Source organism: Myotis davidii, unplaced genomic scaffold (genome assembly GCF_000327345.1).
Source record: "Myotis davidii unplaced genomic scaffold, ASM32734v1 scaffold116, whole genome shotgun sequence".
Classification (NCBI taxonomy): Eukaryota; Metazoa; Chordata; class Mammalia; order Chiroptera; family Vespertilionidae; genus Myotis; species Myotis davidii.
The window spans coordinates 22,587-46,323 of NW_006290632.1; the positions used below are offsets into that span (position 1 = coordinate 22,587).

General features: G+C 39.9%; 1 protein-coding gene across 1 annotated transcript in view; it reads left to right on the forward strand.

Annotated features, from left to right (window-relative positions):
- Positions 1-2,450: 2,450 nt before the first annotated feature.
- The window catches only part of LOC102765688 (iron-sulfur protein NUBPL-like), a 55,644-nt gene continuing 34,357 nt past the window's right edge, over positions 2,451-23,737 (forward strand). Inside the window, exon 1 of the mRNA XM_015563842.1 lies at positions 2,451-2,540. Within this exon, the coding sequence (XP_015419328.1) occupies positions 2,483-2,540 (58 nt within the window). The 5' untranslated portion in view covers positions 2,451-2,482. The remainder of the gene's footprint in view (positions 2,541-23,737) is intronic.

Sequence of the window (23,737 nt, forward strand, 5' to 3'; positions counted from 1 at the left end):
TGTTGAATAAATGTATTACTACATGAATGAGTCCATTTGAACCAATATCATCTGAACTCTAATTTTAGAAAATATATGATTGTATGTAAAAGGCTTATTTCACATTATTAAATTTTAAGAAGCAAGATGTGGGGTTATATGCATAGTATGATTTCCATTTAAAAAATTCTTGAAACTTTGCATGTGTTCATTTATTCATTCATTTCTTTTTTAAAATTCAGAGAAGAAGGGAGCGGGAGGGAGAGAAGAAACGTCAATGATGAGAGAAAATAATTTATTGGCTGCCTCCTGCACGCCCACTACTGGGATTGAGCCCGAAACCCAGGCATGTGCTCTTGCCTGGAATTGAACCCGGCACCCTTCAGTCCATCGGCCGATGCTCTATTCACTGAGCCGAACCGGCCAGGGCTATTCATTCATTTCTTGAAAGAAAAGTTATTAAATATCTCCAGTGTGTCCATTCTGTGCTGGGCATTCTAACTCAGCTACAGTTTCATGAGAATACAGATCATGAAACAACATGAAATGAACTCCACCCTTTCCCTCATCACTACTCTCTAGCTATGTTGATCTTCATTCAGTTATTCACATTTATTAATCTTTTAACATTGCATAGGTTATTCTCCCCCTCCCCCTATTGATTTTTTAGAGAGAGTGGATGGGAGGGAGAGAAATATTGATGTGAGAGACACATCGATTGGTTGCCACCCACATGCCCTCTGACCAGGGCCAGGGATCGAACTTGCAACCCAGGTACGTGCCCTTGACCTGGAATCAAACTTCTAACCCTTCGGTTATTTTGTTATATGCTTAATATGTGTCTATATATTATAAATTCTGTGAGGTTAGGGACCATAATACCATTTAATTATCAATACCATTAGCTTAATGCTTAATATATAGTAGGTATTCAATAAACATTTGTTGAATGAATGAATGAATGAGAGAAGTACACACTAGGAATACCATATCTAATCTAATGGAAGTTAGGGGAAGTAAATTTCAAGGTGGGATCTGAAGAATGAGGAGGAATTAGCAAGTAAAGAAACCAAGCAGCGTGTTCTGGAGCTTAAGCTCTGACTTTATCCTAAAAGCAATAGAAGAGTTTTAAACCAAGAAGTGACACTATCAGACTTGCATTTTAGATGGACCATTTCTCATTGTTGTTAGGAACAGACTGGAGCAGAGAGATTGGTTCAGAGGCTTTAGTGGTAGATGGTTGTGGCCTCCACTGGGTTCTTGGCCATAGGGAAGAGAGGAGTAGGTGACTGAGATAGTGAGGGAAAGGAAGGAGTTAAGTATGATTCCAAACTTCTGCCTTAGGCAACTGAGAGGGTCCTAGGGCTCAGCATTCACTGGAACTCAGAGGGAGAAACCATCTTAGGAGAAGACAGCCTGAGACCTGTCTATATTGAAGCTGAACATTAAGGACTTGGTTTTATAGCTGACTTTTCTAGATATAGGAATGCTGGGGTCCAGGCCCAGTGGTCCAGGGGTTCCCAGAGGTGTGGACGAAGTCGATGAAGAATGTTTTACATGGAGACAGCGTTCAGAACTCTCTAGCTCTTTTTAGTCTCTGTGGATCTTCCTGTGCCTGGCTGAGGCCACAGAGAAAGATCCTGAGGCAAGCTGAGCCTTTATTTTATAGTCAGAGGTAAACAAGGTAGTGGTTACCGAAGTTACACTGTTCTTGTGAGTTTCACTTGTTTTTGTTCTTGTTGCACTTCCCTCAGCCCATTAGCTTCTCAGGCAAGATCTAGGGAGCATCATAATGTCAAGCCTAATTATGCTTAAGAGGACTGTGACCTCTAAGCTGGGACTTGTTTGTGACTTTGCCAACAGGTCAGTCCGAGGCTTAACCCTATAGAGGCTCCCCACATAGGTACTTAGTAAAATACCTGGAAAGAAATAATTAAAATATTATAGTATTAGAAATTTAGTTATATATCTAAAATTTTCTTACTAACTTTTGGTTTTCATTATTTTTGTTTTATAAAGGAAAAATAATAAACTTTAAAAAATTCTATTAGGATCTGCCATAGAAAATGCTAACATTTTTGTCCAAAAGACAAAAAAGTAAGGCTTTCTTAATAAAATATGGGTTATTCCCAATGAAAATAAATGATTGGCCCGTTGTCAAATGGTTCACCATTAGTGTATGTGTGTGGTGAAAGAGGAAATTTAACCTTATCATTCAGAGGTCTGCTAGAGGCAGGGACTGTCCTCACCTCCCTCCCTCCCTCCCTCTTGTTCTTTATAGACAGCCCTCCCTCCCTCCCTCCCTCCCTCCCCTTTTTCCTTCCTTGTTCATATATCAATCCTCAGCATGGTCCCTGGTTTTTAGTAATGGCTCAAGTGGAAGCTATTATTTAGATTTGTTACTAATACATTTATTTTTACTGCAGTTGTTATACAATGATGTTATTTGTGTCTAATTGATTTTTAGGTAGATTGGGGTCACCTGGACTATTTAGTTGTTGACATGCCACCAGGAACTGGAGATGTGCAGTTATCAGTCTCGCAGAATATTCCCATTTCAGGTAAATCTCAAAGTTTAAAGTGGTTTGTGCTATCTTTGATGCTTTGCTGTTGCCTTATTGAAAAACAAACTTAATGACAAACATTTTTATATCTTAAAAAACATAATCATTTATAAATTTTCCTTTACAGATAAAATTCATAAATAGAATTTTTCAAACTATACTAGAACAGTTACATTTTCAAAAACATGAGACACTTGAAGAGGTGGTGATGTAAATCTGTGCTCTGGAAAAGCAGGAGCACTTAAGTGTTATTTAGGTAGAACATGGCTGTTTGGGGTTCACAGCTCTCTAGCACTTACAGCATAGTGCCCAATACATGGTGGGCACTAAGTAAATATTTATTGAATACCTACTCCTGAATAAGAGTAAATTTTAGGAAAATTTGGATTTGGGGTGAATATAATTATGGGAAAATTTTATATTCTGCTAATTATTTACTAAAATCAAGAGAGCAAAAAACATATTCGCTTACTTCAAATACACAATACTTCATGATAGTAGGGGTTATGTATGATGGAGTTTCAGTATTTGTTGTTAAGTTTTATGTTAAACTAGAAGCCCAGTGCACAAAATTCTGTATGGGTGTGGTCCAGCATCTGGCGTGGAAGGGCAGGTCCCAGCTGACCTCTGGGTCCTGGGCAGCACCTGGGCCCTCGGGTCCCCGCATGCCCTCTGCCTGAGTCACAGCACCTGAATCCCCACGCGGAGATGCAGTGAGCATGGCCGGATGTGGTGGGCCAGGGCACAGTGTGGGCCTTTGGGCTGCCCAGCGGTGCCGCATGGAAGCTGGGCGGGCAGGCAGCGCTCTCTCTCTCTCAGCCAGCCTCGCAGACCGGCTCCTGCGTGGACCCACGGGGAGCCAGACTGGCCCCTGCGGTCCCCATGGTTGTGGCCCAGCTCACCCGGAAGCCCATTGGAGCCAGCAGCACCTCCACTGCTGCCCGCTGCCAGCACCGTGTCACCGAGGCCCGTCATGTCTCTGGTGGTCAGTGCACGTCATAGCAAGTGGTCAAACTCCTGGTGGACCTCCCAGTCGAGGGGACAGTTTGCATATTAGGCTTTTATTATATAGGATCTGTTTCTAAGTGAATCCTAGATTCCGCTGAAGAAATATTTGTTAATCTCACTTATATATAAGGACTTTGGGGAAAATAAGGGATATTTAAGTGTCTTTGCAAGTTAGTTACTTATTGGTAATAAATAACCAAAAGATATCACTAACATTTAATCATCAGAAGGTTTAGAATCTGTGTTTTTGATAAAATATACACATTGTTTGAAAATATCAAATAGCATATTAATATGAATATTTTTTATGTTTAAATATATTTGTAATCTAATGGAGCCTGAGACTTTTCCTTTAGTGAGGCAAGCTATAAAGTATAAGATGGAAGTAAAGTGAAGTAACAGGAAAATAATCCTTCCTCTTTATTCTCAGCATCTAAATAGCCTGCTTTTTCTTTTTTAAAGAAGTTTTGAGACATCTTTCTCAATCTTAAGAATATTCACTAAACGTTTATTGAATAAAATGTGTTTCTGACATGTTGAAGTGCTTACTGCAGGTGTCCCAAATGCTTACATTATTCAAGTGAATAATACATTGATAAAATTGGACTAAATTATCATTTATTTCCTGCATTGTGACTTGGTACCTTGCAAAAGTTTAATTTGCTTCACACAGGTAAACTGAAGTCCCTGAGCAATTTACCTTTGTTCATTCAGATAAAAACTCTTCTGTTTGAACAGGATGAATGATTGTATCACCCTGTTTTAATTTGTACTTATACTCTAAAGCCAACAATGTGTAGATTGGGGTTAAGATTGTCTCTCCTTTGAGGATTTCTTTTTTATATCCTAAAACTTTCTGATCAAAATAAATTTGTCTATGAATATTGCTAAACCTGTGCACCTCTATATGCTGAGTTTCCAACCAACGGTCTGTAGCGGTGTTTACTATATTCAGGTTTTGGGGGGGTTTTGACTCTTAAGAGATTCCTTTGAGCCTCTTTAACTCATACATTCTAGGGAAGGTCTTGAGGTGGTCTGGAAGCAATCTCCTTTGACATTTAGGAGTAGAGCCCCAAATGATTCTTGGAAAGACTAATATTATCTTTGGGCTGATCATACTGGTCTTGGCCATCTGGCTAGTTTCCAGGCACACTGGTTCTCAGTATAGAATTGCAGCTGTTAGTACACTCATACTAAGTTTTTATGCCAATATTAAAATTAATGTCAACAGAAAGACTAGATTTTCTAAAGTGATCTATGTGTTAATTTTATAATTAGAAAAAAATAGTAAAAAATAAAAGTATCTTACCAAAATGTATGTGAGCGGGAATTAGTGGGGGGGCAGGGGGGAGGTGGATGTGATTGTGTGTATATGTTTGTTAAAGGCTTAGTTCGTGAGGTTAGGTTTTATTCAGACCAATGTCATTTCACAGCTAACACATCTAGGAACATACCAAAATTGAGCCAATTCCCATGACCTAGAGGGAAGGGTACCAACCAAATAATTTCTGACCTGATTTGAATTATGGCTTTTATTAGTTTATATAATCTGGAACAGCCTATCAGAATCATGTTGCCTTTCTAGGCCAAAGTGAATTATCTACTCTCTAATTATGAACCTAATTTTCCTTGCCTCTTATCATTGACTTCAGAATTCTTCTTGGTACTCTTATGTTCTACCTTTTTTTATGTCCCATATATCATAAACCACATAAGTTTTTTAGACTCACATTTGAGTCCCCCTTGGTTTGACTTCCCTGTCCTTCCCACTACACTTTCACATAACCTGGGATTCCTCCTCCAAAATCTTATGTACTTACTGCCCCCTCTCTCTTCCTTTTACTTTGCCATCTTAGTTCCTCTAAAGTCTTAGTTCCTGTAAAGTCTTTGTCTTTACAGACATTTCACTCTCACTTAGAATGTCTTTCTTCCCCAGTCAATGGGCACCCAAATCCTGCATACCTTTTATTTCAAATGTCTACTCCTTGCCGTGTTCCCCCCCCCCTCCCCCAATTAGGAATCATTTCTTCCTCCTTGAAATTCACATAGGATTTTATTTGGACCATCTCATGTTCTCCACTCAAAACCTGCATAACTGTTATCTTCTGTACCAGACTTTACTCCCTAGAGTGCCAAATCTCTGTTTCAATCATTTTTTGTATTTCTCACAGTGTCAAACTCAGTGTCTTCCTGTAACCACTCAGGAAATGTTTGATCAATGAGTGTTTTATCTGTGTGTGTTATCTTCCCAACTAGGCTGTAAGCTGCTTGAATGCAAAATTTTTTTCCTATTTATTATAGTATTTCTTAGAGTACTTTGGGGTATGGGTTATGGAGTTGATACTGGTTGAATAAATGACAAAGCTAATTGACTAGTTATCACAGTTCATCTGTTCATCCCGCGTAATTTTATTTTATTTTTACAAAAGCAAATGCAATTTGATTATTATACACAGGAAAATAAATCACATTTAAGCACAAACATAAAAACAACAGACTCATTTCTCATCTTCAAGCTGTTTCTTTTCACTGGTTTCTTCCATATCAAAAGTGAATGGTTTGTCATAACCCATTAGATGGTCATAGTCTTTGGGGTTTGGAAAGAGACCTGGATTAACTAACAGTGATTTTGTTTTAGCATAAAATGTGGTAAACAGATGTGCGCTGTTTGGAATCTTCACATCATTCTGGTGAAACACAGTACTGGTTTCTGAAAGCAAAACATTGTAAGTAATGGCTTTGTAAGTGTCTGTCGTGGCCTCATGGTACAACTGAATGACATAGCCTTTTGTAACTAAGTGAAGCAGGACTGGAGTGATCACTGTAAATCTTCCTATGATGCCATAAAATAAGATTTGCAAGGGCAGACTTCCAAATACAACATTATTTTGCGCAAAAGCGTATGGTAGAAATGTAAGGCTGATCGCACTTGTAGAATAAGAGAAACATTTCACACCAAATACTGTTTGGGCCAAATTCCCAGTATAAATCAGTCTTCTGTCTTCTGATTTTTCAACTTGTTTGTGTAAGCATCGAACATAATAATATTGTGTTCCCCCCATAATATTTCTTACCATCCTTCTAACTCATTCCTGGGATCTCTCCAACTCCGACTGCTTTTACCCAGGAGGTTTTTTTTTAAATGTATAGGTTAAATAAAGCATTTATTAAAAACATATATTTTATGTCACTCTCCCTTTGAGAGAAAAATACATTTCAGTTTAGATTTATTTATGCTGTTCTCTTTCCTCTACTATGTACAGTATCTTTGTGGTCAGTTGATACCTTTTAGTATTAACTTTGTTTTGGTTTCTGAGATATTTATGCATGTGGGCACCTGATATGTGGTGTCAGGCAGGCTCTTATTAAATTACTAGTGAGAATCACTAGCATTATTCCATTATAATAGTAAGAAATTCTCTTATTTACTTGAAAGGATGTGTAGCCAGATATTACCTATCTCTCTGACTTTTTATCCTTACCTGTGGAACACCTGGCTATCCCACTGACTTGTGAGGATCAAATGAGAGAATGATTTAACTACATGTAAATGAATGCTATTTTTTTTATAAATATATTTCTTTATTGATTTCAGAGAGGAAGGGAGAAGGAGAGAGATAGAAACATCAATGATGAGGGAGAATCATTGATCGGCTGCTTCCTGAACATCCCCTACTGGGGATCAAGCCTGCAGCCCAGGCATGTACCCTTGGCCGGAATCGAACCTAGGACCCTTCAGTCCACAGGCTGATGCTGTATCCACTGAGCTAAGCCGGCTAGTGCTGAATGCTATTTTTAAGAAACCACTTGAACACTTTAAAAGAGTTTTTTTTGTGTGTGTGTGTGGGGGGGGTGGTGTGATGAAATGCTATGAATTCTATCGACTCTCCATTTATCCAAGCCATGGTGAAAATGAAAATAAATGTTTTATAGTTGGAAAGAGACATCCTTTTTGGAAAATTCATGGAGACAGACCTGTATAAGCAAAAAAGAGCCTCTTTTTGAATGCTAATTAGCAACTTTTTGTATGTGTCCCATAGGATGGATGACAGGCTCATTATTAGAAGAAACTTCAAAGGGAAAAAATTATCATCTTATTTGTGTTAAAAGTGTTGTGTAGTAACAACAGTAATAAGTGTGTTGACAGCAGTATTAGAGTCTAATGATTTAAATTTGAGCTTGCATGGACTACTGAATCACTACATGCTACAAATACCTAGTCGTTGTAGTAACTGCTGGAGGGAAAGGAGGCAGGATAAGAATGGGAAATAACCAATATGTAGTCTTTGCATTTGCTCTTGTCTTGTTGAACTTGTCAAGGGGAAAAGAGAGCTATCAGTGCTGGTTTTGTTTTTATTATTTTTTCTTACTACTTTTAACTTTTTTGGTGATAGTTTGCTGGGTTTTTGCTTGTTTGTTTGTTTACCTTGTAAATTAGTTGTTGCCATATACTGAATTGGGTAGATGCCAGGGTTGACTTCTGTTGTTTTTTTTAAATACCTAAGTACTCTTCCAAAGTAAAAGAGAACTAATATTTATCTGAGGAACATTATAAGTTCCTTGACATTTTTGAAAATATATACACTGTGCTAATATTTGAATTTTAATAGCTGTTACTTAAAATATTTTTTCTCTCTTTGCTTCAACTAAGTTCCTCTGTATGTAACTATCTGAACACTATCTTAATTTGTTTTTAACTATTGGAATTAAGTGAAGAGTTTATGCTTTCCATGGGACACATGAAACATATTTTCTTTTTCAAGAGACTGGAGAATTTTAGTAAGCTATTTATATTAAGTGCTATATTCATCAGTGTCCTGGCAGGTACCTATGACCCACCTTGAAAGGAATAAACAGAACAGAGTTTAATGAAGGGACTTGTTACAGAGGTGTGGGAAGCATTAAGGAAATCAACAAGAGATGGTGAAATACCCAGAGACTAATGATATTAGGAAGTTGTTACTGTCCCTCTGCCTGAGGGGCGAGGGAGTGAATTGTGTCAGTGAAGCCTGGCAGCTGCTGGAGCCATGGAAGAGGCTACCTGTTGGGATCTGTGGCCACAGAGGCACATGGCTAAGGCCAAAACTCCTGCAAGGCATGGAGAAGCAGTGTGTAAGGCAGGTGATAATACTCCAACCTTTTCCTCCTCCTATCCTATCTAATAAAAGAGAAACATGGTAATTAGTCATACATCCGCTACCCTTCCCATTGGCTAATCAGGGCGATATGCAAATTAACTACCAGCCAAGATGGCGGCCGGCAGCCAGGCAGCTGGAAGCAAACATGAGGCTTGCTTGCTTCAGTGACGGAGGACTCCAATGTTCCCCCTGTGCTGCTGCCGGCCTCTGAGCTTGCAGTTTGAAACATTGTTACAAATATAGAAGCTAAACAAAACCTCAGTAACCTGCTTTCAGCCAGCCCGGATCTCAGAGCTGGAGTTGAAACAGTGTTTCAATTATAGAACCCAAACGAACCAGATACCTGCTTTCAGCAGCCGCGGCCTCAGTAAAAAAAGAAAAAAAAAAGAAAAAAACGGAGTGGTTGGGAGCTTCAGTCCCAGCCTGAAAACAGCCCTCAGCCCCTCACCCAGACTGGTCAGGCGCCCCAGTGGGGAGCCCCACCCTGATCCAGGACACCCTTCAGGGCAAACCAGCCGGCCCCCACCCATGCACCAGGCCTCTATTCTATATAGTAAAAGGGTAATATGCCTCCCGGCTCTGGAATCAGCGTGACAGTAGGCATCGCCCAAACCCCCTGATCGCCCTGCGCCTCTGTGTGTGACAGGGGGCGGGGCCACAACCTCCTTATCTGCCCTGCTCTGTTCGTGATAGGGGGAGCTTCCCAACCCCCTGATGGCCCCTGCTCTGTGCGTGACAGGGTACGGAGCCCCAACCCCCCTGATGGGCCCTGCTCTGTGCGTGACGGGGCGGCACCCCAACTCTCCAATCGGCCCTGCTTTGAGCCCGACCAGGGGCTGCACCTAGGGATTGTGCCTGCCCTCTGCCACCCAGGAGCAGGCCTAAGCCAGTAGGTCGTTATCTCCCGAGGGGTCCCAGACTGCAAGAGGGCACAGGCCAGTTGAGGGGACCCCCCACCCCCTCTGAGTGCACAAATTTTTGTGCACCGGACCTCTAGTCTATATATATAAAAGGCTAATGTACTAAGTGTCCATCAAACTGGTCAGTGTGACACACACTGACCACCAAGGGGCAGATGCTCAGCACAGGAACTGCCGTGATGCACACTGGCCATTTACAGAGAAACAGCACCACAGACTTCGCGCCCACAAAGCAACCCTTGGCTTCCCCCAAGTGGGACAGAGGCCCCGCCACCCCTCTGGAGTGACACCCCACTAAATCGCAGCCAATGCTGCCGAGACCCCATGGCACAAAATGCGGACCCCAGCCCAGCCCAGCCCAGAAATGGTGGCTGTGGGCACTGGGTAATGATGTCACGTAGCAACACTCAGCTTCCTCTCCCTAGGGACAGGCCATATATATATATATATATACCTAAGTGACCATTCGACGGTCCAATCAGTGGCTATGATGTGCACTCACCTCCAGGGGGCAGATGCTCAATGCAGGAGCTGCTGAACGACAGCAACATTGCAGAGTGCCCTCTCGCACTCTGGGACCCCTCAGGGGATGTTGGACTGCCAGTTTCGGCCCGATCCCCGCAGGCCAGGCAGAGGGATCCCACCTGCCAGAGGGACCCCACTCAGTCCACAGATACCCTTCAAGCCCCAACGCCACCCCAGGTGCGGCCAGCCAGGGAGGGAATGCGGGAGGTTGTTTCCAGGGTGTGTCCAGCTCATCTTGCCCAGTCCCGCCCCACGGGTCACCTTCTAATTAATTTCCTTTCAGTGTGCACGAACCCATGCACTGGGCCTCTAGTTTAGCAATAAATGGCACTGTGGACCTAGTGCCCACAAAGCAACACTCAGCTTCCCCCAAGGGGGACATAGGCCCTGTCACCACCCCAGAGTGACACCCCACCAAATCATAGCCAACACTGCCGAGACCCCATTGTGCAAAATGCAGCCCACAGCCCAGCCCAGCCTGGAAACGGTGGCTGTGGGCACCAGGTAGCAACACCCGGCTTACTCTTCCTAGCGACTAGCCTTCTTGGAGTTTCTTCAGCCCAGGAACATGACTTGCTGTATAGCCAGGTGGAAACATTTTACACTTTAACCAAATGTTTGTGAAGCATTTTTCCATGCCTCATCTCATTTGATCCTCACAGAATTCCTGGAGTAAGTAAATAGGAGACTCAATGAAATCCTATTTTCTTTTCATTAGCCGGAAAACAGAGATTTAGAAAGCTTAGAAACTTGACCCGACTGAAAAGAAGTAAGAAATGGTGGACCTTGAAAATGCCTTCAGGTTTTCTCACTGTGCAGAATATAGTCAAACACTGCTGCAGTTAAATATTTTACCCTTTGTTCTCCCTGTGTGATCTACAATAATAATCTGCTTCATGTTGATATTTACTGCTGTATTGCTGACAGTTACCTGAAAGAGAAGTTGGGGTGCTTCACTGGGCTGGAAAAAGTTTAGCTAAATCAGAAAGCAGGTCTAATTAAGCAAGTTTATTCTTTATGTTTAAGGCTAAGTTGACTCGCGCATGCGCAATACATAAAAAGCTCTCTCTGGCGCCATTCGCATGTGTGTGTTTCATGAATTTGGTTGACACTTCTATTATAGAGAAAGGGCAAGTGGCAATATTAAAATATTTCTTCTAATTAATTTTCTTTCAATTTGCATGAATCCGTGCACCAGGTCACTAGTAGTCTCATATTCTGCTGATACCTCCTAGTGGTGGATCCCTTTTGGAAGCCAGAGGGTAAGGAAACTCAGGTGATAGAGTCCACAGAGTCAGCTCCCAGGCACTGCAGGACAGAGCCTGAGAAGGAAGCCGAGCTTGGGAAGGATAAGACGTGCAGTGCAGTTATTATTTGGAAAATACCCAGAACATCTTCTCTTCTTCATGTTCATCATTATAATTGTGAATTAATGGTTTGCAAGAGATGAACACAAAGCAAATATTTCTGCCCTCTAAGTTTGCAAGCTACTAAAGATACCAGTAGTACAGTCAAATTGATGAAAACCCATACTATCACAAGGCAGAATTGTACTGTCATCAAATTTATGAACACAATATTTATATTGTACCTGAGTAGTGATATAAGTATATTTAGTGTCATGGGCAGTAGTGGGTAAGGACATTATTTGATAGGATAGAGTTATGAAAACAAGTTCCCCTTCACTTTATTAAGTAAAGATAGATGCAGGAATGAAACTTCTGGAAAGTATCCTTATACTAGAAGGGCAAACTAAATCTTCATTTATGCTTTCAGTTTGCAGAATAGAACTTTACAGTTCAGAAGTCAATTTTGGACTTCTTCCAGGTGCACTGTATTTCCATAGAAAATGTTGGGTAGGGTTATCAATAATGGATATTTGGCAAGAATAGCATGATGTTATAGAAGAGAATTATTGTTTTATTCATCACATAATAAAAATTCTTTACAAAATAAATTTTTCTTTTTATCCCATAAGTTGTAACCAAGTGTTAAAGACTAGAAACTGTATTCCAGGGTTTTATCTTTTAGGGCACTTCTGGTACTCAGTCTGAAACTGTAATCCTTGTTAGATTGGGAATCAAATTGTAAAATTATGTATAGTACCATTGCTTAATGAACAACAATGTTTCCATCTAAATTTAAGAAGAAACAAACTTTTTAGGGCTCTTATAATTCTGTCAAACATATATTATAGGTAGAAATTATGGTGTATCAGTTGACTATTCAAAGAAATAATCTGAGAATTAAAAATTCTGAACTATGACATGGGAAGAGCCAGGATTTAAAAAGCTTTCCCAAATAATTCTTCTATAGTCAGCTTTCAGAATCTCTTCGTTTAAACCAGTTTATCTGATGCTTGAATTCCTTGATTAGTCTCTGGAAGGGAGGTAGTTCATTCAGTTTTGTGTTTTAAGAATTTCTGGGCACTTCCTCTATGATATGACCGACAGCTAAAATTCTTTAATGTCTTAAAACTCAGTGAATGGTATAATAGCCAATGGGCAATCAGACTATTATTAAAAACCACTACTAAATCCATTAAACATTTACATGTTGCAAAAATACAAGTCCTACAATTTATAATATACAAATGTTTGTGCTTGGTCATAGATATTAGATATTTGACCAGAACCTGAAGTATAGCTCTGAAGAATGTCTTCACATCTTAAGCCTGACAGTATTTGGAAATGGAGCAAAGCTTTTCCATATAAAGTCTCAGTCTCTCTTTTTTTTTGAAATATGCCTGGTTAAGTAAAGCTAGGAGTTAAGTAAGCAGGAAGAAGCAGTTTTTCTCCCTGGAGTTTGTATTAGAGATAGAATGTTTATGAAAAGGAATGTGTTCAGCTATTGAACAAATGGCCTTCAGTGGTGACTCACTGTGAGCATGGGCAGGCTGAGCTATATGTACATCTAAAAGAATTTGAAATGCAAAATTTTAAATCTACGCAAAAGAGCTTTCTGAGTTGTAGAGACATATATGTACAACTAGGCTCCCCAATGATGTTTACTTACCAGCATAAAGATGGATTTAACACTGGAAAGAAGTGAGGATTTTATCTTAATTTTACTGGAAACATTATAAGGGGAGAGGATGAGAATGTGTGTGTGTGTGTGTGTGTGTGTGTGTGTGTGTGAGAGAGAGAGAGAGAGAGAGAGAGAGAGAGAGAGAGAGAGAGAGAGAGAGAGAGAGTGAGAGAGCTGTTTGGTTCAGGCTCTAGCTTTTTAAAATCTCTGAAATCCTCACTTTCCCCCTTACTGAAAGGCAGTCTGGATAGCCTTGGAGAATTCATTGTTAACATCATTAAGGTGAGGTGATTGGAAGGCCATTACTTGACCCAATTATTGAAGAGCTAATCGTTGTCCCTAAATAACAGGTATGCCTCCAGATTCCTTTGATGAATTTGAATTCTTGACATTCCAAAGTGCACATGCTTTCTCTCACTAGTGATTTTGAAATGCTGTGGTTTCACTAATTACTGTGATTTAATAATTCTTTTGGCAGCAATGGACATGATTTCCTGTAACAAAATTCATTTCTAAAGTGAGGGGAAAATATGGTTCATCTTTATATTAATAAACCATACCTCCTCTGTGACTGTAATCAGTTCTCTACTCTGTTGAAATGGAGCAAAGGCCAATACAGTGACTCATGAAAGAATGATGTGTATTTCCTGTTGCAATAGTCTGTGGGTATAGTTGAAGTGAATTTACCTTTTTAATCATGTCTTACTGAATCTGATCTTACTTTTAGTGGGCATTTCTTGATCTTATAGCAAATAATGTTTATAATTCAGGAGTTTGTGGCTTGTAGAAGAGAAAGACAAAGGAAGACTAAAAATTACTAAAGCCAGTCTACTTGATAAACTATTGTGTATTTTGTATTATTTATATTAAGCTAACAGAAGTTGAATGATTATTTTCTTTGGCTGCAAGTATCTAAATAAATTGAGAATCTGAAGCACTAAATGTTAGAGCACTGCACTGTGAACATTTATTATGTAGCAGTTAATTTGTTCTTATAAATCTTAGTTGACTTTACCTTGATGTGCTAAAGAATTGTAAGACATAAAATTACTCGTCCAGGTATAATTACAAGCAGTTTTTGTTGTACGTATTTATTAGGTTCCAATGCTGAAATTCACAGTCAAGCATGGGAATAGGATACAATTTGTGCCCTGGAGACTTAGAATGGCATAGTTGAATAGTTCCACACTGGTGTAATTATGATCATCCTAACATCTGGAATAATGAGTTTTAAATGTTTAACTGCTTTGAACTATGACCCAAGTCCAGATATGCAGCCATGAATTATACTCGCAATAGTCAAGGGAATTAGCAAGTAAGGCAACACTCCAGGTAATTATATTTTAGGATATTTACTTATTTGCCAGGATCCTTTTTTAGTAAATTAAGCTTTCATAGTAAATCCCGGCTGATAAAAAGCCTTAACATTATAACTTGGGAAATAGCATTTAAAAAATACTTCTTAATTGTTTGGACTTAGACATATACCCTAGAAAACAGATAGAAAATTCATCTTGAGATAGGTGTTTTATGATGCTGGGTTTTCCTCAGAAAATAATCCCATTTATTGCAAACTAAACATTCTCTTTGTTGCTACTGACATTCCTTATGATTAGTAGAGGGAGCACAAGTTTTCTCACAAACCCTCCATCACAAAACAAGTGACATCACCAATGATGGCATGAAGGGAAAACATGTAAGATAGTTCATATTGGTTCATATATATTGGTCCATGTTCCATGAGCCCTGAGAAAATTAAAATGCCAAGAACCATAAAGATAAAATTTAATATCATATTTGAGATGACATTTTAAGTTAAGGGATATATTTATAAGAAAAAATTGACATAGTTTCTTTAAAATTAAAAACTCTGGGTTGTGATGCACAGATTATTAAATTTAATTTTACTGAAGGTTTTGTTTTTTTGTTTGCTTTATTTCCTTATCCTAAATTCTAAAAGTCATTGTAGAGGCAGTCTGAAATGGTCACTTATATGATGTATTAAAATTTGGTACATTAAAAGAGGTAGTGATTTATGTGTGGGCCAGTTATATTTTTGTTCTTTAGGAAAAAGTCTAGAAATTTTTTGTCAGAACAGTGTGCTAAAGACTTATTTAGTTATTAGTTAAGAACATATATTGGAGCAAAAAAAAAAAATCTTACACTAAAATCTTTTTAAAATGTGGCTGGTAGTCCCAATGGAATGTTTACATGTTTTGTGAGCATTTGATGGGGCATGGAGGATGATCATTGTCCTTGTCCCAAACTTGTTTTTAATTGATGTTTGGTGCTATTTAGATTCCTTTGCAAAGAAACTCACATGGCATGGATGCTTATTTGTGACACTGTGTTAGAGTTAATTACTACAGAGAAAACCAAGTCAGTTTAATTCCTCTCTCTATGATCTTACAGCTATCAAAATAAAGTCACCAAACATTTTTATATCACTTTTACATATTTTTTAAAATACATTTCATTGATTTTTTACAGTGAGGAAGGGAGAGGGATTGAGAGTTAGAAACATCGATGAGAGAGAAACATCAATCAGCTGCCTCCTGCACACCCCCAGTAGAGGGTGTGCCCGCAACCAAGGTACATGCCCTTGACTGGATTCGAACCTGAGACCCTTCAGTCTGCAGGCCAACGCTCTATCCACTGAGCCAAACTGGTTAGGGCAACTTTTACATATTTTTAAAAATGTTTTTATTGATTTTAGAGAGAGAAAGTGAGAGGGAGAAAGGAATAGAAACATCAATGATGAGAACCATTGATTGGCTGTCTCCTGCACACCCCTTATTGGGACTGGAGCCCACAACCCAGGCATGTGTCCTGACTGGGAATCAAACTGTTACCTTCTGGTTCATTGGTCAGTGCTCAAACTGGATGGACCATTTTTACATATTTTTAATGGATCAGCTCTTTAATTTAATGAGGACCAATGAAAATAGGCTTGTTATATAGAAGAATTAATTCAGATATATTGAGATTTAGTGAGCTATTTAAGATTATATAGTATACTAGAGGCCCAGTGCATAAAATTTGTGCACTGGAGGAGGGGGAGTCCTTCGGCCCGGCTTGTGCCCTCTTGCAGTCTGGGATCCCTCAGGGGATGTCCACCTGCCAGCTTGGGCCCACTCCCTGTGGGGTTTTGGCCTAAGCTGGCAGTTGGACATCCCTCTTGCAGTCCGGTACCTCTCGCTCCTTACTGCCTGCCTGCTCGCTGCTTCTTACCGCTTGACTCGCTGCTTCTTAGCGCTGCTGCGGAGATGGGAGAGGCTCTACCACAGCCTCTGTGCTCGCTAGCCATGGCTGAGTGGCACTCCCCCTATGGGAGCACACTGACCACCAGGGGGCAGCTCCTGTGTGAGCATCTGCCCCTTGGTGGTCAGTGTGCATTATAGTGACCAGTCGTTCTGGTCGTTCTGCCATAATGGTTGCTTAGGCTTTTATTATATAGATTAGCGTAGTCGACAAAACCAGAATCCAGAACTCTTGACTTCTAGTTTAAGGAGTCAATAACTAAGAGTTCATGCAGCAGTGATCTAGGACAGATGATTTGAAAATATAGGGACATTGTTTAAATATCCGATCCTCTATAAAGTGCCCGGTTTGTGCAAGTCATTGTGTCATTAGTTTTGTTTGGTTAAAAAAATGAGAAAAGTCATATCGTCATGAAACTATGTTGTGTAGCAGTAATACAAATAGCTTTTTAGGCCAATGCAATAGAAAATTCCCTATATACTAATATATAGTTAAGGAGAGAATTTGGAGGAAATAGCCTAGGGGGTTTCATTTACATGTAAAGAGAATGGCTCTTAGATTAAAGAGCCAGAATTCTTGGGGAGAGGTTGCATTTCACATTCACTTCAGTAAGTTTACGGATTGAACAGGGATGGTCTTGGAAGCCATAGTTAAGAAGGGATGTTAGATCATATAGTTAGAGAGCCAGCTGAGACCTTGGAGACTGTGTAGTCCTTGCATTAATGTTACAGCTAAGGAAACTGAGACCTGAGTGGTTCTGAGTCACTTGCCCAAGGTTAGTCACACAGCCAGAGTGGGTAGAATTGGAGTTAGATCCCTTCCAAATGCCTGGATATGAAAACACGCTGAAGTAGATTGGTAACAGAATCTAGAAGGTGGGGAATGGTGGAAATATAATAGATGTGTAGAGTAGACTTATGTACAATTTTTACAGAGATGCAATTTCCATCCATCTTTAAAAGAATGGAAAGATAACTTTGACTAGTTTTTGGTTTCTTGGGCATAGCAAATCAAAATAGAAGGATTTAGTGATCCATGGAACAGTTTGAAAAGTAGGATGAGCTGCTTGATGGCAAATATGAAAATAACTTTCTCAGCAACTTGTAAGACATTTTATTGGTAACACTAATAAAGATAATAACGGTGATATTATTAACAACAGCTACCATTTATTGAATGTTTACCTTTTGTCCAGGCACCATGTCAAGCATCTGATGTACATCAGTAGTTCATTTAATTATTTCACCCTGTGACCTAAGTATTACTATGTCGTTTTGTAGATAAAAAGACTGAATCTCAGTTTCTTGTCCTAGTCACACTTGTAGTTGGCTATGGAATAAAAAGTTGAATTCTGATTATGTTTGAATTCCAAGGCTGTGTTCCTCTAACTTGAGTAATGAATAGACCCTCCTTCTAAAGGAAAAATAATCTGCTTCATCCCATATTGACTTATTTTTATTATAAGACTATTTAACTACGTGTAAACATAAATTCCTTAAATTTATAGCTCTTATATTTTTTAAAATTTAATAAGAACTACAAATGAAATACAAGTAAAACATACAAAATCAATAAAATTCAAATTGATATTAATTTAATGTGAAAGATGAAGTTTTTACTGAAATGAAAATATCAATTGCAAGATGAATTTGTGGCCATTGCACAGTTCTTTTGAGTTTGGCATGCCTATGTTGCCACGTGCTTCATGATAACTTGGTTCTGCTGCCACATTTCTCTATTCTGACTTCTGTAAAATATCCCTTCAGACAGTAGTCTAGTGTCATTTGACTTTCACTTGGTGCACTCAGATATTTATTGTTAATCCCACCTCTGTTTTCATTACTTATGATGAAGTACTGCCACGTGGAGCTGGTTTGGGGCTCTGAGACGTCATAGCTGTGTACTTAGTTATAAAATGATGGCTATCCTGGTGCTCTAGAATATGCTCGGGTTAATTCTTTTTCAGGTTATCTTCTAGAAGAAAGCACAAAATTTAAGAAATTCATAGTCTCTGGAGTCATAGCCAGGACTTTGGTGTTTCCACTTAAAAAAATTGCACTGCACTTTCTCTCCAAACACTGAAATAGAACCATCTGCCCTCTGTGGGGTAATAGTGCAGACCCAGGAAAGCCTCCGTCTTCACCTGCTTTCAGTGCTGCTTTGGTCAGGCCACCACTAGTTTGCATCTGAATTTTTGCTCAGCGCGTAGTTTTGCCTCCACCAAATTATTCTCCACAGTGTGTTCCACACTGTTGAGTTTTCTATGATACAAACTTCTAGAATGGAGCCTTGAAATCACCTCTTTCTGGAAACTTTCCTTTATTGTGTCTCCTTATCTCCTGCCTCTCACCCCATCCATTATCACCTTGCTCCTTCTCTCCCCTAGGTTGAATTAGTTATTTTTTCCTTCATTCCTCCTTTAGAACTCCATAACACCGTTGGCATATCTCTGTTATAATGCTTAGCACATTGTGTTGCAATCCTTAATTTTGGGGTCTCCCTAAGTAGACTTATTAGCTTCTTGAAAGTACGCCAGCCTGTGCATCTTCCTTACAGCATATTGTCTGAATGGGAAGGAGGCTCTCATGGTAGCTGTGATCTTGAATCACTAGTCAGTCAGTTATAATTTTAGAAGTGAGGAGTCAAAAATAAGCAAGAGCAAAGTAGACATTTCCTAATCTTTCCCATTCATGTATGTGAAATTTATACAAATTACTTAATTTAGTTCTGTGCAGTTTATATGAAAACCCTACTTCATCTTTATGGTTACTTTATATATATATTGATTTCAGAGAGGAAGGGAAAGGGAGAGAGAGATGATTGATCAGCTGCCTTCTGCACTCCTGACCCTTGGGATTAAGCCCACAACCCGGGCATATGCCCTGACCGGTAATAGAACCATGAGCTCCTGGTTCATAGGTCGACACTCAGCCACACCAGCAGGGCTTTATGGTTACTTTAAAACACACATATAGGTGCAAACATATATACACATTATGTTAATCAAGGAGACTTCAAAAATGTCCTTCCAATATGAGTTTTCTGAAGAAGTACTACCTCTCTGAAACGCAGCTCTCACTGACACCCTCCAGCCCCCAACAAAGTATAAGAATATTTTAGGGAATTATTTAGGTAGATACACTTGAATAGATAACCAGTAGGAATGCAGGTGAAAACGATGTCTTTTTTCCGTCTGTCTCCTATAATTTAACTCATTTATAGCTCACAGTCTTCCAAAAGGTATCAAAGGATACCTAGACAACATGGCAAACTAGAACAACTTAAAACTATAATGAAAATAAGGAAAAGGACAATTAAAATCAAGTGGAGTCAGAAGTGGGACTTAAGTACGTGCTAGAAATATACCATTAATTTTTGAGCAGCCACAGGGAAAGATACATAAGACTGTTATAAAACTGTTTTTCCACGAGGTTAAAAAGAGCTTGATGCTCAAGAGTAGCAGAGCTGAGATTAGAGAGGCGGAAGTCTCCCCGAGATTCTCAGAAAAAAGAATCCTCGTGTACATAGGCACAAGCCCATGCCTTCCCCCTGTGTGCCTCCACCAAAGCAGGTGGACTTCGCAAGTGCCCGCTGGAGGGGGCATTTCAGTACAGAGCAGTGATGCTGCCATCCATGCGGCGCTCTAGCGCCCGTGCTTCATTCAGGGAGCGGCCTTAGAGTTTACAGAGCAGCGCTTTTTAGACTTCAGCCCATGCTTTAACTTCAGGAGTCTCATGATTCTCTCCCCTTCCCCTCCTACCTCCCCAAATTGTATTCTCACTTTGTGTCTGTTTGGTATGGAGAGAATTCATAACTTTTGCTAAGTTATTCAAGGAGACTATGATATGGCACAAGACCCAGTGATGTAGTAGAATGAAGAGACTCTCAGGGAGGCTTTCATAAATGTTTTCCTCTCAGGAGAGCTTCTGAAAAGTACAAAATGGTAGAGTAGTGAAGTTGAGATGATCCTCTTCGACAAGTACCTCTTCTTGCTTGCCAATTAGCACACAGCTGTGTGTGTTAATAAGCCATGAGCTCTGGATTGGACCAACATGCTCTTAAGAAAACTGAGGAGACTCATAAGCATGGTGCCTGCATGCTTACCTCCCAGGTGACCCGAGGGTGTTCTCACTAGCAGGGGTACAATTGTGAGTGTTTTAGAGATAGCTTTTGTATGTGGATAAATGAATGATAAAACCCTTAACATGAATTGTAGATTGGCAACATTGTAAAGCAATGATAACCTAATGCCCACCCCAGACTGAAAACTGTCTCAGTGAAGCACTTAGTTTAAGCAATGTGACTTCCTGTTATGCCCTCCAAGATAGACTGATACAAGGAATGCCTACCCAGATAGCTAGATAAGGTTACTGATATGGTATTTTAAAATATAAATCAGCAAACAGTTAGGGAGCAGGCTGTCTACCAAAAATTATGAGACTAAGCAATCCATAATCCTTCTTTCTGGCAGAAATTAAATAACAGGACCAGTGGTCTATTAGTGCCACTTCAAGGTCAGAATAACAGCTGTGCTACCAGCATATGCGTGAATGCTTAACTTCTCATTCTTTTAAGTTAAGGGCGGAGGCTTATGTATAACTCAAAAACATCAGGAATTACTTAAGGGAAACATTTTCAAAAGAGCAGAAGCAAGAGCTTTTTTCTATTCCTCACCTCCGGTAAATTGTCATTATGTATGTATAGCAAGAGACCATTGCAACTCATGCTGTCACCTGAGGCAACTATGGCTCTAGGGCCGGCCCTACATGCACTTTGCTAGTTGCGAGTCTAATGACCATTATTGCTAAATCGGCTTTCAGTCCCTATGTTATTTTCACTTAACCTGCAGCATTTGATACTTACCACCCTTTAAGTAAAGAGGTCAATAATCTCATAATTGTTCGTACAGATTCTTCTCTAGGCTGTAGGACAGATTCTTCAGAAGGTGGGACAGAGAATCCTTATGGAACATAACGGTGGGGAAGCAAATGGATGGTCACTAAGTTCAGGTTAGGCTGCTGCTGAGTGAGTGCTGCCGAAAACTTGCGGATATCAGCAAGGAAGTATCGTGAGGAAGTATTTATTCCAAGGGAAGGATCTTGGGCTGCCTGAGGCTCATAGGACTAGTGGTGGATTCGTTAGGGACTGGAAAAGTTGTTTGTGATCAGAAGGTTAATGTTGGAGTTGGAGTTTGCAGAGTAGGAACAGTTCTGGATCAGGAGAAGGTCCATGTGGTTGGTCATGGACACATGGGGCTGAAGTGGAGAGGAAATGAAAATCATTAGAAATGCATAATCCCTCTAAGTTGGCTTTTTTGACCTTGTCCTGTATCTTTATTGTACAGTTCTTTTTTCACCCCTTTGTTTTAATTATTTGGCCTCTAAACAGCAAAAATTTTAAAATAATGTAGACTAATCATCTCTTAAACTAGCAGAAGATAATAGGTGCTCAATAATCTTTGTAATTGAGAAAGAACTTTCCAGCAGTGAGCCCTGTAAGCAGTTGGACAAACACGGAGCACCACATTTTATAGGGAATCCCCGCTGTAAGTGGGATGTGGATTCTTCTGGCACCAATGAGCCTTGGAGTCTAAGGAATGGTAAAGCATTTGAAATTAGAGAGTGTTCTGTAAGTGCAAAGGAGAAATGTTATGCTTTGTTTATACCACTTTATTCCATTTTTCCTGGTTTTTAGTTTCACTCTCTGTTTTTTCTCCTTTTGAAGTGCATTAGTTACCATGGAAACAGTGGTATCATTGGAATTCATTGGTATGGACAGAGTTTAGTAATATCCACAAGAACATTTTGAAGTTAATTTAAATGATTTCTTAAAACTCAATCAGATAGAGGAAGGAGGGGAAGAGATGAACTATGAAATTCTTTTCTCTGCCTGAATGATATCAACTCTGCCAAATCCTTGATTATCTCAGTAATAGTAGACAGACCATTTTTTTAAAATAATAAATGTTTTCAATCTTGTACATTTTTAATTGTGAGTCCTTTAAGTGTTGTGTCATTCTCACTCATTTCTCTGCCTTCTTTCACAAGGGAGGGGCCCAGGCTCCTCAGTCTGAAGCCTTTCCCCACCATGTGAGCTTTTACAGTCAGGGATTTCACTGGCCAGCCCTTCCTTCGTAGGTCATCTTCTTCCCAGCTCTTGCAAAGTATGTTAAAGCATATTTTCCTCTCTTACTCCATCTATATGTAAGAGATCACTTGGTTACTTTTAATTCAGTAAATGGTTATCTATTTTACAAATACATATGTACTGATACTGAGTGCTCTCTCTAAGCAGAGCACTGGGATAAGCTCCATTGGTGATTTTTTAAAAATGAGGATGAGGCCTTTTCCTTCAAGCACTTTATCATCCTGTAGACTAGCTCCATCATGGTGCAGAGACCCTAAATTCTGAGGAACAAGAGGATGCTTTCTTCTCTGGGCTATCAAGGAGCTCTTTCATGGGAAAGTCATGATGTTTTTTCACATCCCTGTAATTTTTCACATGCTGGTCCCTTGCCTGATAAGCCATTGTCAGCTTGGGACCTCATACTCATTTTTCAAATCCCTGCTTAGGCATTACTTCTTCTGGGAAGTTTTCCCCAAACTGCCAGAAAAGGTTAATAATTCTTTTTCTGAACACCTTGAACATATATCTGGTTTGACTCTTATCCCACTACAGGTCTACCTGTCAGTCTCCACTGAAGAACTGGAGTTTCTGGAGGGCTAAGAGACATGCCTTAAGTTCCTTCAGTGCCCAGTCACCTGGCACATAGCAGGCACGGGATACATTCTCACTACTGACCTTTGACCTGGGGTACACTGCCATCCACAATCTGCTGTTTTCTTCACGCCCAGGTCACAGGCCGCTCTGCCTTGCGTTCTCTCTGCCACAGCCCAATTGCTTGCCTTCCACTTCTTTGAGATTTCCAAACAGTTTCTCTCCTCACTGCCCTCAGCATGCTGTCTTTCCACCTAAGAAAAGTTTCCCCTTATTTTTCACCTCATAGCTCCTTTTTATCCTTTGATACTTAGATTAAACATCTTTTTCTCTGGGAGACTTGCCCAGACCCTGTTAACTAGGGTAAGGTCTTTCAGTGGTTCTCAACCTTCCTAATGCCGCAACCCTTTAATACAGCTCCTCATGTTGTGGTGACCCCCAATTTCATTGTTACAAATTGAACATAATTAAAGCATAGTGATTAATCACAAAAACAATATGTAATTATATATGTGTTTTCCGATGGTGTTAGGCGACCCCTGAGAAAGGGTCGTTCGACCCCCAAGGGGGTCCCGACCCACAGGTTGAGAACCGCAGG